At 43.9% G+C, this 18,137-nt stretch overlaps 1 protein-coding gene across 1 annotated transcript; it reads left to right on the forward strand.

The window, feature by feature from the left end:
* The first annotated feature begins 15,974 nt into the window (after nucleotides 1–15,974).
* LOC136470099 (uncharacterized) lies at nucleotides 15,975–16,397 on the forward strand. The gene has a single exon (XM_066468058.1). The coding sequence runs from the start codon at nucleotides 15,975–15,977 to the stop codon at nucleotides 16,395–16,397; it is 423 nt and encodes a 140-aa protein (XP_066324155.1).
* Nucleotides 16,398–18,137: the final 1,740 nt, after the last annotated feature.

Consider the following 18,137-nt stretch of genomic DNA (forward strand, 5'->3'; position numbering starts at 1 on the left):
GGATAATAAGTCTGTAACTTGCCTAGAGTCCAATGCAAAGGCCGGTCCTTAACCGACATAGGCAGAACAAATGCAATCCAAGCCTCGCTCGAACGCCAAACCAAGTCCAAATTCAAAGTACCATTCCATCCAGTCTCCAATTATCATTTATATATATTCCATGTGATAATAATATAGTAACAACAATAATATATTTATTATCTCTCGCGAGTGACAGGCAATCACTCGACTTCTACCGGAGTCCTATAGCATAGCAATCTACACAATCTTGTCATACTAGTAAGACTTATAGGATAAAGATATATATATATATATATATGCAAGTGGGTTTCATTCAACTCCTTAAACTCAATGCACAAGCATAAATTAAAGTGCAGAATAATAGTGGTTATGCACCGAGGCTTGCCTATGTAAGATTTATACTGCATCTTCAGACCATCCACCATCATCTGAATAGAAAGTCCATTGCATCATCTTCTGGAGAGAATACCATTATACCGTCTTCAGATTCCCAATCATCCTTCAATTGATATGTTGATCCATCATCATACCTATATGATATTCATTGATGCAAATAATGCAACAGATAATTAACAAGGCAACAACAACTCTTAAAACAGAGTACATACTACGAACTAACAAGCTAGCTCTAATGACTAACGTATTAATCTATACATCAATATCATCGAGAAAGGTGTCATTTCCCAACAAGTGCTTTAGTTATAAAATTCCAAAGTGTTTCTTTATTTCATTTATTTGATTTACTATATATTCAAACTAGGGCTCATTTGCTATCTTAGTAATTTAATTTCTCTATAGCTACAAAAATTACAGTGGACACCTAACCATATGATGAACTTACCATAAAAATTTCATAGCATTGGAGCAAGGAACTAGTTTAATTAATTACCACAATAATAGATTAATTCTTAAGGCAAATTATTTTGCACTAAAGCATATGATTTTACGTGTTCACTATATAGTATAATCTGTGTAGAGTCCAACAAAATTGGATTTTTCATTTTAAACAAAAACTAGAAAAAGAAAAGGGCACTTGGGCCGGCTTCGGCCAGCTCGGCCCACGCTGAGGGGCCAAGAGGCCTAGGCACACGTGGCCCAGCGCTGTGGAAGCTGTAGAGTGCTCGCGCGTGCTCGCGAGGGGTGCTGGCGATGGGCGAGCGGGAGATGTGGCACGACGATGTCGGCGCGCAGCGGCGTTGAAAGGTCCTAATATGGCTAGAGGGGGGTGAATAGCCTATTCAAAAATCTACAAATCAACTAGAGCAATTTGATTAGTATGACAAATAGTGTAATGCAAACTTGCTCTAGCTCTACAAGGGTTGTAAGCCACCTATCCAACAATTCTAGTTGCAATGATTACTTAGGCACCCAAACTTGCTATGTAACTACTCACTAAGAGCTCTCAATCTTGGTACTCTAAAGAGCTCAACTAGATGAATGTAAATAATAAAGCAAGCTCTCAATTCTAATTACACTAAAGAGCTTGTATCAACTAGTTTGCAAGAATGTAAATAGGTGAGTAGGGTGATTATACCGCCGTGTAGGGGATGAACCAATCGCAAGATGAAGATTAAGCCAATCACCGGGAGAATGCAAATGACAAGAGACAACTGATTTTTCTCCCGAGGTTCACATGCTTGCCAACACGCTAGTCCCCGTTGTGTCGACCAACACTTGGTGGTTCGGCGGCTAAGAGGTGTTTCACAAACCTCATCCACACGATAGGACACCGCAAGAACCGACCCACAAGTGAGGTAACTCAATGACACGAGCAATTTACTAGAGTTACTTTTCAGCACTCCGCCGGAGAAGGTACAACTCCCCTTACAATCACCGAAGGCGGCCACGAACAATCACTAACTCGTGTTGATCCTCCACCGCTGCACCGAGCCGTCTAGGTGGTGGCAACCACCAAGAGTAACAAGCGAAATCCATAGCGCAACACGATACCAAGTGCCTCTAGATGCAATTACTCAAGCAATGTACTTAGATTCTCTCCCAATCTCACAATGATGATGGATCAATGATGGAGATGAGTGGGAGGGCTTTGGCTAAGCTCACAAGGTTGCTATGTCAATGAAAATGTGTAAGCGTTAGAGCTTGACCCGGCCATGGGGCTTTAAATAGAAGCCCCCATCAAATAGAGTCGTTGTACCCCTTCACTGGGCACAACGCAGGCTGGTCGGACGCTCCGGTCAGACTGACCAGACTCAAGACCCAGCGTCTGGTCAATCGATGTAAGCCACGTGTCATTGTCCATTCAACAGGAACCACCCGATCGCCACAGCTAAGTAGCGACCGGACGCTCCGGTACAAGTGACCAGACTCTGGACCCCCAGCGTCTGGTCGTTTACAGTAAGGTTCCAAACCAGGTTTTCTTCGACCGGACGCGTCCGGTCCACCTCGATCGGACACACCTCAGCGTCCAGTGCAAAACCCTGGATACTGTGCTGACCCATAAGTTCAACCGGACCCGAACTTCCAGCGTCCGGTCAATCTAGACCCAGCGTCCGGTCAATAGACCGACGCGCGCACCCTCTGCTGCCACAGACCAGACGCACTGGTCCAACCGAGGCCACCGTCCGGTCACTTACAGTGACCTCCAACTTTTCTATCTAGGGCGCCGGTGAGGTATCTTACCCTTGCTCAAATATGCCAACCACCAAGTGTATCACCTCATGCACATGTGTTAGCATATTTTCACAAATATTTTCAAGGGTGTTAGCACTCCACTAGATCCTAAATGCATATGCAATGAGTTAGAGCATCTAGTGGCACTTTGATAACCGCATTTCGATATAAGTTTCACTCCTCTTAATAGTACGGCTATCTATCCTAAATGTGATCACACTCAATAAGTGTCTTGATCACTAAAACAAAATGGCTCCTACATTTTATACCTTTGCCTTGAGCCTTTTGTTTTTCTCTTTCTTCTTTTCCAAGTTCAAGCATTTTATCATCACCATTGTTATGATCTTCGTCATTGCTTCATCACTTGGAGTAGTGCTACCTATCTCATGATCATCTTGATAAACTAGGTTAGCACTTAGGATTTCATCAATTAACCAAAACCAAACTAGAGCTTTTAATCTCCCCCTTTTTGGTAATTGATGACAACCCTTATACAAAGATATGAATTAAAGTTCATTTGAATCCATGTTGCTTGCCTAGGCATATTTACCATGTGTAAAGGATATGGACAAGTTTCATAAACTCCAAATGGTAGTAATTGCTCCCCCTACATATGTGCTAAGAGTTTGGATTGTAGCTTGCACATATGCTTAGATAGGAAATATAGGAGACAATTCTACCAAATGATGCTAAGGTATAAGAGATGAACCTTTGAAGCGTGATACCAATCGGAGTGCACCAATATACCATCCTTAGCACCATTAGTAACTAGACATTCACAAAAACTAGAATACCCCATGAGATCAATATTACAAATAAGGGTCTAGTTTCCATAGAATGAACATAGGTTTAGTTATTTTAGCCTATGCATGCTAGTTTTTCATTTCAACATTCAAACCTACAACTAGCATATACCACACAAGCATGGATATTGAAATTAAAGATTTATGCCATGCAAGCAAACATATGTAATGCATATTCAAATTCACCATACAAGTTTATGAGCTTGCTCTCCCTATTTGTATGCTCAAAATTTTAATTGATCCTCCCCTTCCTTTGTACACTATATCTCTCCCCCTTTGTTTCTTTGTTGTCTTTTTACTATCTTTGTACACTATTTCTCCCCCTTTGTCGTCAATGACCACAAAGGCTTAAAGTATAGATAGGGTAGGATTATCAATGTCAGCAATTAGCACAAAAGGTGACCTCACATTATAGATATGTTAGGGTGAATCCATGTGAAATGAGGATCATTTTCCCAATTTGGTTCAATCTAGATTACTTGCAAAAGATATTTAACTCGGTTTGATCTAAGGACAAGCTTCTTCACACCTCCAAATAAGGGTTATCTTATACCAGGTTGAGTTAAACACTTATAGCTCATTTTCTAAATCAAACACTAGGTTTACAAGCCCACAAACATGTTATATGCTACCACTAGATCATTTCAAACATACAAGCAATAGTGGTACCATACAAGCATCAAATTCATTTGATTTTCATGAATGAGCCTATTCAAATGTGAAATATGTCTAGATGCACTAATCATGTCCTTAGCAAGGATGTATGCCATGCCAATCAACTTTTACCTTGGATTGCTCGAAGGAGAGGCATGTCATATAATGGGGGTGCATCAACACATATTGGAGAAGTCAAGTATGTTCAATTCATTCCTTAGCTTGCAAAACCTCTTCTCATCAAGTGGCTTGGTGAATATGTTGGCAAGTTGATCTTCGGTGCCCACACTCTCTATGCAAATGTCCCCTTTTTGTTGGTGATCTCTTATGAAGTGATGACGGACATCTATATGCTTTGTTCTTGAGTGTTGAACCGGGTTGTTGGTGAGCTTCATAACACTTTCATTATCACATAGCAATGGCACTTGCTTGAACTTGATTCCAAAGTCACTCAAGGTAGCCTTCATCCAAAGTAATTGAGCACAATAACTATCGGCCGAAATGTACTCCGCTTCGGCGGTTGAAAGTGCTACACTATTTTGCTTCTTTGATGACCAAGATACAAGTGATCTTCCTAATAGTTGACATGTGCCCGATGTGCTCTTTCTCTCAACTTTGCATCCCGCATAATCGGAATCCGAATATCCAATCAACTCAAATCTTGCTCCTTTGAGATACCATAATCCAACATGTTGTGTATGCTTCAAATACCTCAATATTCTCTTAGTTGCCTTCAAATGATTTTCTCTTGGTGAGGCTTGAAATATAGCACACATGCATACACTAAACATCACATCCGGTCTTGATGCTGTCACATAGAGTAGACTTCCAATCATAGACCGATACATCTTTTGATCTACCATGTTGACACTAGCATCACTATCTAAGCTTCCACTTGTCCCCATTGGTATACTAATAGCTTTACTTTCATCCATTTCAAACTTCTTGAGCATGTCCTTGATATACTTGCCTTGACTCACAAATGTGCCATTCTTCATTTTCTTGATTTGAAGACCAAGGAAGTAACTAAGTTCTCCAATCATAGACATCTCAAACTCACTTACCATCATCTTGCCAAACTCCTCACAAAATTCTTGATTTGTTGATCCAAAGATGATATCATCAACATAGATTTGCATTACAAATAAGTCATTTCCAAGCTTCTTGGTGAAGAGAGTGGTGTCAACCTTTCCCATCTTGAATCCCTTAGAGAGTAGGAAATCCCTCAATCTCTCATACCATGCTCTAGGTGCTTGTTTTAATCCATACAAAGCCTTTCTCAACTTGAACACATGGTTGGGTTTCTTTTCATCCTCAAAACTAGGAGGTTGCTCAACATACACAAGCTCATTTATGTACCCATTTAGAAATGCACTCTTCACATCCATTTGGTACAACTTGATGTTGTGGGCACAAGCATAAGCTAGCAAGATTCTAATTGCTTCCAATCTTGCAACCGGGACATATGTTTCTCCAAAGTCAAGACCTTCAACTTGAGTATAACCTTGAGCCACTAATCTTGCTTTGTTCCTTATTACTATCCCATCTTGATCTTGCTTGTTCCGAAAGACCCACTTGGATCTAATTACATTATGATCCTTAGGCCTCTCAACTAAATCCCATACTTAGTTTCTTGTGAAGTTGTTTAGCTCTTCATGCATAGCATTGATCCAATCAACATCCCTCAAAGCTTTATCTATCTTTTTAGGTTCAATGGATGACACAAATGAGAAATGCTCACAAAATGAAGCCAATCTTGATCTTATTTGCACACCTCTTGAAATATCACCAATGATAGTGTCCAATAGATGATCTCTTGCAACATTGGTTGGTTGAAGCACTTGCACTTGATTGCTAGCATTTGATTTATCACTTGGTTGAGATGATGAACTAGCCATTTGTTGATCTTGCACATTTCCATGACTAGTGCTTGCTTGGATTTGATCATGAGAACCACTAGCTTGCACATTTGAGTTAGACAGCACTTGGTTCTTATCATCTTCAACATCAATCATCTCTCTAGGCCTTAACTCACCAATGTCTATGTTCTTTATTGCATTGACCAATTGAGTGCCTCTTACATCATCTAGATTATCATCTTCCTCTTGGGAACCATTTGTTTCATCAAACTCCACATCATGAACCTCCTCAAGAGTACCACTAGTCAAATTCCAAACTCTATAAGCTTTGCTAGTAGTGGAGTAACCAAGCAAGAAACCTGCATCACATTTCTTTTCAAACTTGCTTAATCTAGTGCCTTTCTTCAATATATAGCATTTACAACTAAAAACCCGAAAGTATGCTATGTTGGGCTTTCTTCTATTTAAAAGCTCATAAGGTGTTTTCTCCATCATGGGGTGACAATAGAATCGGTTGCTATAGTAGCAAGCCATGTTGATTGCTTCGGCCCAAAATGAATGACTCACATAGTACTCACTCAACATTGATCTTGCCATATCAATCAAGGTTCTATTCTTTCTTTCAACTAGCCCATTTGATTGAGGAGTATACTTGGCCGAGAATTGATGTCTAATTCCAAATTCATCACATCACTCATCAATTCTAGTGTTCTTGAACTCACTTCTATTATTACTTCTAACTTTCTTGATTGTTGTTTCAAACTCATTGTGAATGCCTTTGACAAATGATTTGAATGTTGCAAACACATCACTCTTGTCAACAAGAAAGAATACCCATGTGTATCTAGTGAAATCATCTACAATCATAAATCCATATTTGTTTCCACCAATGCTAGTGTATGTGGTTGGTCCAAACAAGTCCATGTGCATCAACTCAAATGCCTTAGATGTGCTCATCATGCTCTTCTTAGGATGTGTATTACCAACTTGCTTTCTGGCTTGACATGCACTACATAGCTTATTCTTCTCAAATGTGACATCTTTCAAGCCTCTAACTAAGTCATGCTTAATCAATTTGTTCAATTGTTTCATTCCAACATGACCAAGCCTTCTATGCCATAACCAACCCATGCTAGACTTAGTGATCAAATATGTTGACAATTGAGCTTCTCTAGCATTGAAATCAACTAAGTATAGATTTTCATATCTAAATCCTTTGAATATCAAGTTAGAGCCATCTACACTTATGATCTCTACATCATCCACACCAAATATGAACTTGAAACCAAGATCACACAGTTGAGCTACCGACAAAAGGTTGAAGTTCAAGCTCTCTACTAGTAGCACATTGGAAATGCTCAAATCATTGGATATTGCAATCTTACCAAGCCCTTTAACCTTGCCTTTGCCATTGTCACCAAATATGATACTATCAATCCTATTGCTCTTGCTTTCATTGATTGAATTGAACATTCTTGGATCACCGATCATGTGTTGTGTGCACCCACTATCAAGCATCCAATGCCTTCCTCTGGCTTTATAATTTACCTACAAAAGAAGATCAATTCTTTTTAGGTACCCAAACTTGCTTGAGTCCTTGTAGGTTAGTCGCCAAGGACTTTGGTACCCAAATGGCCTTCTTCTTTGGGCCCACAATTGGTGTACCAATGAACTTAGCCTTCACACCATTGGCACCCTTATAAAGCATGTAACAAGAATCAAATTTGATTGATGATACATTAGGTAGCTTGTTCTTGTTAGTCTTGCAATTTTGCTCTATATGCCCAACTTGCTTGCATTTATTGCAAAACCGACCATTGCTCTTCACAAAGCTAGCTTTGGGAGTGACAAAGGCCGCCTTGCCTTTCTTGGGGGTACAGCCTAATCCCTCTTTGTTGAGAGAAAATCTTTGGCTACCCAAGCACTTTAGCAAGTGGGCTTCTCCACCATATGCATTGCCTAAGGCACGAGTGAGCTCATTCACCTCCTTCTTGAGGGTTTCATTTTTCACCATTAGTGATGTATCATTCATAGGTGAAGTGGAAGTTGTAGTGCTACAAGAAGTGTTAGTGGGAGCAACAATAATAGGTTCATGAAAAGATTCATCAATAAAATCACATGTTAGTCCCACATCACATGTTATGATCACTTGCTCCTTCTTGGCTTCCTCCACTTTGACTTGCTCAATGAGAGAGGAGTGAGCCTTTTCAAGCTTAGAGTGAGCTTTGCCAAGCTTCTCATGGGCATCCATTAGCCCCTCATGAGTGGCATTGAGCTCATCAAAGGATTGCTCGAGAAATTTTACTTTCTTGCGCAATTCTTTGCACTCCTTTCTTTTCATCTCATTGCAAGCATGCACTTGCTCACACATGTCCAAGAGCTCCTCCTTGGAGTACTCCTCCTCATCATCATCATCATTATCATTCCTACATGAGTCACTTTCACATTCATCATCATCACTCTCATCATATTTTACCTTGGTTGGCTTTACCATGAGACATGTTGATGGAGTGTCGAAGATGGAGAGCTTCTTGTTGATGGCGATGCTTGCTAGTGCTCTCTTGATAGATTTCTTGTCATCATCACTAGAGCTATCACCATCCGAAGAGCCATCACTATCCCATGTGACCACATAATCTCCACCCTTTTTCTTCTTTTGGAAGGTCATTCTCTTCTCCTTCTTCTCCTTCTTTTCATTCTTATCTTTCTTGTACTTCTTCTTCTCATCTTCATCATTATCACTATTGTAGGGACAATTTGCTACAACATGATCGGGGCTCTTGCAATTGTAGCATCTTCTCACATATTCTTTGCTCTTGGTGTGATCTCTTCTCTTTCTTGCACCATAGCCCTTCTTCTTCATGAATTTACCCATCTTACGCACAAATAGGGCCATGGCTTCATCATCAATGTCACTAAGATCATTATCGTCACTTGATTCTTTCTTGGACTTGCCCTTGTTCTTAGATGATGATGAGCTAGCTTTGAATGCTATACACGTCTTCTTCTTCTTGTCCTCTTCTTCCTTCTTATCATCCTTGTCATCCCCCTCCCTTTCCACATGATATGTCTCTTGTGTCATGACATCACCTAGTACTTGGTTGGGGGTAATGTCCTTCAATCCTCCTCTTATGATGAGCAATCTCAACATCTCAAATCTTGGAGGTAAGCACATCAAAAATCGATGGGAGACATCATCATCCTTGATCTTCTCTCCCAATACCTTCAAGTCGTTGACAATGACTTGCAATCGATGGAACATCTCCGGAATGCTCTCATCATCCTTCATCTTGAAACTTGTTAACTTGTCCTTGAGGATGTACAACTTGGCACTCTTCACCGTCGGTGTGCCCTCATATGTTTCCTCCAATCTCTTCCACACCTCATTTGCTCTTTCACAATCCTTGATTTGCTCAAACACCTTGGAATCAATGGCATTGTATATGGTGTTGAGAGCCATTGTATTGCATTGTTTGTTGATCTTATCTTGATTGGTTGGATCATCGGGATCAATGATAGCATAGTCATTTTTGGTCACTTCCCATACTTGATCATTGATTGAACCAAGATACATCCTCATCTTTCTCTTTCAATAAGCATAGCATGTGCCATCAAAGAACGGTGGTTTGCCCCCCACATGGTTGAACACAACTTGAGCCATAATTTGACACCGAGGTTGTTAAGCCTTCAATCAAACAGTGACCATAGCTCTGATATCACTTGAAAGGTTCTAATATGGCTAGAGGGGGTGAATAGCCTATTCAAAAATCTACAAATCAACTAGAGCAATTTGATTAGTATGACAAATAGCGTAATGCAAACGTGCTCTAGCTCTACAAGGGTTGCAAGCCACCTATCCAACAATTCTAGTTACAATGATTACTTAGGCACCCAAACTTACTATGTAACTACTCACTAAGAGCTCTCAATCTTGCTACTCTAAAGAGCTCAACTAGATGAATGTAAATAATAAAGCAAACTCTCAATTCTAATTACACTAAAGAGCTTGTATCAACTAGTTTGCAAGAATGTAAATAGGTGAGTAGGGTGATTATACCGCCGTGTAGGGGATGAACCAATCTCAAGATTAAGATTAAGCCAATCACCGGGAGAATGCAAATGACAAGAGACAACCGATTTTTCTCCCGAGGTTCACGTGCTTGCCAACACGCTAGTCCCCGTTGTGTCGACCAACACTTGGTGGTTCAGCGGCTAAGAGGTGTTTCACAAACCTCGTCCACACGATAGGACACCGTAAGAACCGACCCACAAGTGAGGTAACTCAATGACACGAGCAATTTACTAGAGTTACCTTTCGGCACTCCGCCGAGGAAGGTACAACTCCCCTTACAATCACCGAAGGCGGCCACGAACAATCACCAACTCGTGCCGATCCTCCACTGCTGCACCGAGCCGTCTAGGTGGTGGCAACCACCAAGAGTAACAAGCGAAATCCATAGTGCAACACGAATACCAAGTGCCTCTAGATGCAATTACTCAAGCAATGCACTTGGATTCTCTCCCAATCTCACAATGATGATGGATCAATGATGGAGATGAGTGGGAGGGCTTTGGCTAAGCTCACAAGGTTGCAATGTCAATGAAAATGTGCAAGCGTTAGAGCTTGACCCGGCCATGGGGCTTTAAATAGAAGCCCCCATCAAATAGAGCTGTTGTACCCCTTCACTGGGTACAACGTGGGCTGATTGGATGCTCCAGTCAGACTGACCGGACTCAAGACCCAGCGTTTGGTCAACCGATGTAAGCCACGTGTCATTGTCCAGGAACCACCCGATCGCAACGGCTAAGTAGCGACCGGACGCTCTGGTACAAGTGACTGGACTCTAGACCCCCAGCGTCCGGTCGTTTATAGTAAGGTTCCAAACTAGGTTTTCTTCGACCGGACACGTCCGGTCCACCTCGATCGGACACACCTCAGCGTCCGGTGCAAAACCCTAGATATTGTGCTGACCCGTAAGTTCGATCGGACCCGAACTTCCAGCGTCCGGTCAATATAGACCTAGCGTCCGATCAATAGACCGACACGTGCACCCTCTGCTGCCACTGACCGGACGCACCGGTCCAACCGAGGCCACTGTCCGGTCACTTACAGTGACCTCCAACTTTTCTATCTAGGGCACCGGTGAGGTATCTTACCCTTGCTCAAATATGCCAACCACCAAGTGTATCACCTCGTGCACATGTGTTAGCATATTTTCACAAATGTTTTCAAGGGTGTTAGCACTCCACTAGATCCTAAATGCATATGCAATGAGTTAGAGCATCTAGTGGCACTTTGATAACCGCATTTCGATATGAGTTTCACTCCTCTTAATAGTACGGCTATCTATCATAAATGTGATCACACTCACTAAGTGTCTTGATCACTAAAACAAAATGGCTCCTACATTTTATACCTTTGCCTTGAGCTTTTTGTTTTTCTCTTTCTTCTTTTCCAAGTTCAAGCATTTTATCATCACCATTGTTATGATCTTCGTCATTGCTTCATCACTTGGAGTAGTGCTACCTATCTCATGATCATCTTGATAAACTAGGTTAGCACTTAGGATTTCATCAATTAACCAAAACCAAACTAGAGCTTTCAATCTTCCCCTTTTTGGTAATTGATGACAACCCTTATACAAAGATATGAATTAAAGTTCATTTGAATCCATGTTGCTTGCCCAGGCATATTTACCATGTGTAAAGGATATGGACAAGATTTATGAACTCCAAATAGTAGTAATTGCTCCCCCTACATATGTGCTAAGAGTTTGGATTGTAGCTTGCACATATGCTTAGATAGGAAATATAGGAGACAATTCTACCAAATGATGCTAAGGTATAAGAGATGGACCTTTGAAGCGTGATACCAATCGGAGTGCACCAATATACCATCCTTAGCACCATTAGTAACTAGACATTCACAAAAACTAGAATACCCCATGAGATCAATATTACAAATAAGGGTCTAGTTTCCATAGAATGAACATAGGTTTAGTTACTTTAGCCTATGCATGCTAGTTTTTCATTTCAACATTCAAACCTACAACTAGCATATACCACACAAGCATGGATATTGAAATTAAAGATTTATGCCATGCAAGCAAACATATGTAATGCATATTCAAATTCACCATACAAGTTTATGAGCTTGCTCCCCCTATTTGTATGCTCAAAATTTTAATTGATCCTCCCCTTCCTTTGTACACTATATCTCTCCCCTTTGTTTCTTTGTTGTCTTTTCACTATCTTTGTACACTATTTCTCCCCCTTTGTCATCAATGACCACAAAGGCTTAAAGTATAGATAGGGTAGGATTATCAATGTCAACAATTAGCACAAAAGGTGACCTCACGTTATAGATATGTTGGGGTGAATCCATGTGAAATGAGGATCATTTTCCCAATTTGGTTCAGTCTAGATTACTTGCAAAAGATATTTAACTCGGTTTGATTCAAGGACAAGCTTCTTCACACCTCCAAATAAGGGTTATCTTATACCAGGTTGAGTTAAACACTTATAGCTCATTTTCTAAATCAAACACTAGGTTTACAAGCCCACAAACATGTTATATGCTACCACTAGATTATTTCAAACATACAAGCAATAGTGGTACCATACAAGCATCAAATTCATTTGATTTTCATGAATGAGCCTATTCAAATGTGAAATATGTCTAGATGCACTAATCATGTCCTTAGCAAGGATGTATGCCATGCCAATCAACTTTTACCTTGGATTGCTCGAAGGAGAGGAATGTCATATAATGGTGTGCATCAACACATATTGGAGAAGTCAAGTATGTTCAATTCATTCCTTAGCTTGCAAAACCTCTTCTCATCTAGTGGCTTGGTGAATATGTCGGCAAGTTGATCTTCGGTGCCCACACTCTCTATGCAAATGTCCCCTTTTTGTTGGTGATCTCTTATGAAGTGATGACGGACATCTATATGCTTTGTTCTTGAGTGTTGAACCGGGTTGTTGGTGAGCTTCACGGCACTTTCATTGTCACATAGCAATGGCACTTGCTTGAACTTGATTCCAAAGTCACTCAAGGTAGCCTTCATCTAAAGTAATTGAGCACAACAACTACCGGCCGAAATGTACTCTGCTTCGGCGGTTGAAAGTGCTACACTATTTTGCTTCTTTGTTGACCAAGATACAAGTGATCTTCCTAATAGTTGACATGTGCCCAATGTGCTCTTTCTCTCAACTTTGCATCCCGCATAATCGGAATCCGAATATCCAATCAACTCAAATCTTGCTCCTTTGGGATACCATAATCCAACATGTTGTGTATGCTTCAAATATCTCAATATTCTCTTAGTTGCCTTCAAATGACTTTCTCTTGGTGAGGCTTGAAATCTAGCACACATGCATACACTAAACATCACATCCGGTCTTGATGCGGTCATATAGAGTAGACTTCCAATCATGGACCGATACATCTTTTGATCCTAAATGCATATGCAATGAGTTAGAGCATCTAGTGGCACTTTGATAACCGCATTTTGATACGAGTTTCACTCCTCTTAATAGTACGGCTATCTATCCTAAATATGATCACACTCACTAAGTGTCTTGATCACTAAAACAAAATAGCTCCTACATTTTATACCTTTGCCTTGAGCCTTTTGTTTTTCTCTTTCTTCTTTTCCAAGTTCAAGCATTTTATCATCACCATTGTTATGATCTTTGTCATTGCTTCATCACTTGGAGTAGTGCTGCCTATCTCATGATCATCTTGATAAACTAGGTTAGCACTTAGGGTTTCATCAATTAACCAAAACCAAACTAAAGCTTTCAGGCGTTGCGGACTGCGACAGAGAGAGGGACAGAGCAGAGAGCACGAGCGTTCGTAGCTCGTCCGCCATGGCTGCTCCAACGTCGGCGTTCAAGACCGGAGGAGCGGAGCTATGCCAACGCTTTGCTGAGTTTGCAACTCGCCATTAATGGCAGCGCTGTGCTCCGAGCGGCAGCTAGTGTGCGTGGTGAGCGTCTTCTTGCAGCTGCTTGGCTCTGCCGTAGCACAAGGCGACGGGACGAGACGAGCAGGTAGTGGTGCACCGTGTAGCGGGGGAGGTGAAACTAGGCGCGATGGTGAGCCCGGCGGCGTTGCTTATGTGTGTGTGCTTGCCCAGTGCAATGAATTTGCACGATGAGCATGCTACTGTTGCCTGAGCGCGTGCTTGCTGCTACTTGAATGCATATTTGCGTTATGCGCTGGTGGCTTCGATAGCTTGGTGCGGTGGAGGAGAGAAGTGAGACAAGGACATCAGTAGTAGCTCGAGTAGGTGAAATGAACGGTCGAGAGCGAGTGGGACGAGGTAGTTGAGGTGAGCGGCTGAGATCGCTGGCTACAAGTGCCGGTACACGAACAGAGCACCAACAACATGTCCACAACGCATTCTAGCGAAGTTCGGTCAATTGTTGCGTGAGCATCGTAACTCTAACGTAACCACGACCTGCACCACGTTCTAGTATACACCTAACTGCAACTGATCGTGCGAAGACATAGATGTAGTGCTTAACCATTTTTGTTTATAAAAATTGTTTTTCATGCTCAATCAAATAAGCCATTCGCTATTTATTTGTTATCAGATATTTTTTAGCACTTTCTTCATACTTTTCTAAAACAATCCCTAAACAACTTTTGTCCACAAGATTATTTAAAAGTTGTTAAGCATCGAGACAAGTTGACTAGCGACACTTATTTGCTCGTTTTATTTACGAAAGCGAGTCACACAAGATTCGTTTATAATTCCACGTGTGCTTTAACTTTGAACTCGAAAAATTGTTTTACTAATTACTCTTAGGCATTAACCTAGGTGCTAAGCAAGCTCGTAACACGCGAGGTGTTACATTCTTCCAGCAGGAGGTACAAGCGCGCCGAGAGGAAGGTGTGCGGCTGTTGCCGCGCCGGGATCGCCGGGATGGCATGACGGTACTTGGTGCTGAGGCCGCGCAACATGTTGGGCACTTGGCTCGTCTCGTGCACTGGCTGGCCTACATCGCGGAGGCCGTCGGCAAGCTGCTTGAGGTGCCGTGATGTCCATGTCTCCTTGGACGAGGCTCCGGAACTTGGACTCCAGGTAGACAGCGCGATGGAGCTCGTTGTCGCGGAATTGGGCATGGATGCCATCCCAGACGCGATAGGCAGTGGCGTTCGGGGCGCGCACGATTGCGTGCACGTCCTTGGAGATAGAGTTGTACAACCAACTCAGGATGCATTGGTCGACGATGCGCCATTCTGGATCGCGACGCTAGGTCGGGGTTGGCGGCGAGGAAATGTGGGAAGTGAGACCGAACTTGCCGAGGAAAGTGTTGAAGAAACGACGCCATTCTTCGTAGTTCGGCTCGGCGAGCTCGAGGACAACCGGAACATGAGATTTGATGTTCACGGTTTGGAGGACAGCAGAGGGAGGTGTGTTGGCGGTGGGAACGTCGGCGTCGACGGAGGAAGTATAGGAAGCGACGGAGGAGGTGTCGGAGTCAGAGTGGTTGACACCGAAGAGAGGGTTGTCATCCATGGTGGGCATGGCGGCAAGGGAAGGTCGAAGGTGAGCAGCGGAGGTGGGAGACGGCGAGCAGGAAGCGACGGCGGCGAGCAAATGGAGGTGATCAACCCGAGCTAGCATTTACCATGTAGAGAGAAAGAATGAGAGCCAACAGCTGTCTATTGATCTCTGAATGAATGTATATAGGTTACAACAGAGGTTGCCAATTGCAGCAACCGTATCTCTACTCTAGCGTACAACGTGTGCGATGTGGGCGCGGGAGCGCCTGGTGACCGCGCACTCGTGCTGGTCAGAGCTGGGCTGTTGCCGGTTGCAGTCTAGGCACATATCCTCAACATGCGCCTCCTCGTCGGCTGCGGCAGAGACCGCGGCGGCGTGCGGCGGCGGCGAGCCAGCACGCGGCCGGCGTGGAGGACGAGACGAGCGGGACACCGGCGACAGCTCGCCTCGGCCAAGGCGGCACCCTTGCCGAGTTCGCCCCAGCCATGGCCGCGATGGCCCCCGACGCGCTCGCCTCGACTTCCCCACGTCCGGCCATGGCTGCGCCACTCCCCGCCCCCGCCGAGCTCGCACAGGCCATGGCCGCGACGGCCCTTGACGAGCTCTCCCCGGCCATAGCCGCGACGCCCCCCGACGCGCTCGCCCCAGCCCGCCGCGCCGAGCTCGCGACGGCCGCGCGCTGTCATCCCCGAGGTCTCGCTCTCCCTCCCCGCCGGCCTCGCGCTCCGTCCTGCCATGGCCGCGTGGGAGCTCGGGCCACCGCGCCGCACCACGAGCTGGTGCCGCCGCGCCCCACCGCGCTCGCGCCGCCCCCGGCCAGCCACGCGCCCGCCACCGGCGCGCGAGAGCTCCCCGCGCGAGCTCCTCGCAGGAGGGAGCCAAGGCCGCGCCGCGAGAGCCCATCCTGAACGTGCACCCGTCGTCCAAGAACGTCGACGAGGCACGGCGGTGCGACAGCAGCACGCGCAGGAGCCCATCAACGACGCACCAGACAGAGGTGGGCTCGGCGGCTTGCCGAGGTGGACCTGAGGAGAGCTCGTCGGGGGCGCCCCTCTCCGCCGCGCTCGCGGCGTTGGGATCCACCATCTGCCTGGAGCGCAGGGGGGTCAGGCAGGGGGGCGTCGCGCAGGGGCGGCGGCGTGGCCTGGGGAGTCGCGGCACAGGGGCGGCAGCTGCCGGCGTTGGGATCCACCATCCGCCTGGAGCCGGTCTTCCGTGGACGAAGAGAGCTCGAGACAGAGGAGGGAGATAAAGGAGAAGCCTGACAAGTGGGCCCTATATGTCGGATGCACAGTCAGTGTGCCACGTCACCCATAGAGCGGGTAAGGACCCATTTAGACCTAGATGATACGAGGAGCCAACTTTATGTAACTAAAAATAGCACTATGATAGTATAGGAACTTGGATGACATCCCACGTCAAGTTTAAGCATCGCCCATGTATTTTTCTCTTTAAAAAAATACAGGGTTACAGCCTGTGTGATTGGAATGGTAGATGGTGGTTTTGTTTTTGAGTGCTCAGTCCGAGGAATAAGTGTGAAGAATTCTTTCATGACCGTAAGTAGTGTTTCTATTTCCCTTCAAGTTTGGGTCTTTACTCAATATTTTCCCTTCAAGTGAATGAAAATAGTGACTAACGGGCCTTTCTGGAACACAAAATTCCCAAAACACATGAATTAGAAGATGCACATAGGACAATTTCCTTCAAAAATCCTATGGTTTGAGCCATTTCCTAAGGATTTTATAGAATTTCAAGTTATCCAATCATTTGTTCCAAAGAGCCACATAGGATTGCAAAAATTCAGTCCTATTAAAAAAAGAATCCCAAATCCTACAACATTCCTTCGTAAACCATATGTTCCAAAGGGGATCTAAGCATTTTCTAGGCATTACTAGCGCTCGGACGTCTGGAGCCCCCTCTCTCCAAAATATCGGACGCTTTCGATGCATCATGCAGAAGGCCGCGCCGCACGCGAAAAAGCCTATGACGCCTCTTTTCGAGTGCCCCACCGTGTGGAACCCATGCTGCGTACCACCCTACCTTCACGCTCGTCGTCCGGCCTCAGGCACCCGCACAACCCATGGTACGCCCCAGCAGCTGCAGTAGGCAGTTGGGCAGGTGGGTCCCCATTGCAATACCCGATCTGCTTTTCGCAACATCAAGATGAAAACACTTGCAACATACGTCCAAAACAGTTGAAACACTTGCAACATACATCAGAAACACTTACAAAACACCAAAAAAAACTTGAAAACATGTGTGTAGCCATTGCAAATATATGCAAACATTCAGATGAAACACTTGCAACATACACCTGAAAACACTTGCAAATATATGCAATATCCAGATCTACTTTTGCAACATCCAAATAAACACACTTGCAACATCCAAATAAAATACTTGCAACATACGTCTGAAACAGATGAATAAACATTTGGAACATACACTTGAAACATACGTGTATAGCCATTGCAACATGTGCAACATCCCGATCTAATTTTACAACATCGATATAAAACAATCACAACATACCTACGAAATATCTGAAACACCTGAAACACACGCGTGTAATATGCGCTTTTTTAGTGTAATGTCACCTGGCTGCTTAGACTAATGGAGACTCGTCGACACGCACAACTCGATGTCGG

Source organism: Miscanthus floridulus, chromosome 8, assembly GCF_019320115.1.
Source record: "Miscanthus floridulus cultivar M001 chromosome 8, ASM1932011v1, whole genome shotgun sequence".
Lineage (NCBI taxonomy): Eukaryota > Viridiplantae > Streptophyta > Magnoliopsida > Poales > Poaceae > Miscanthus > Miscanthus floridulus.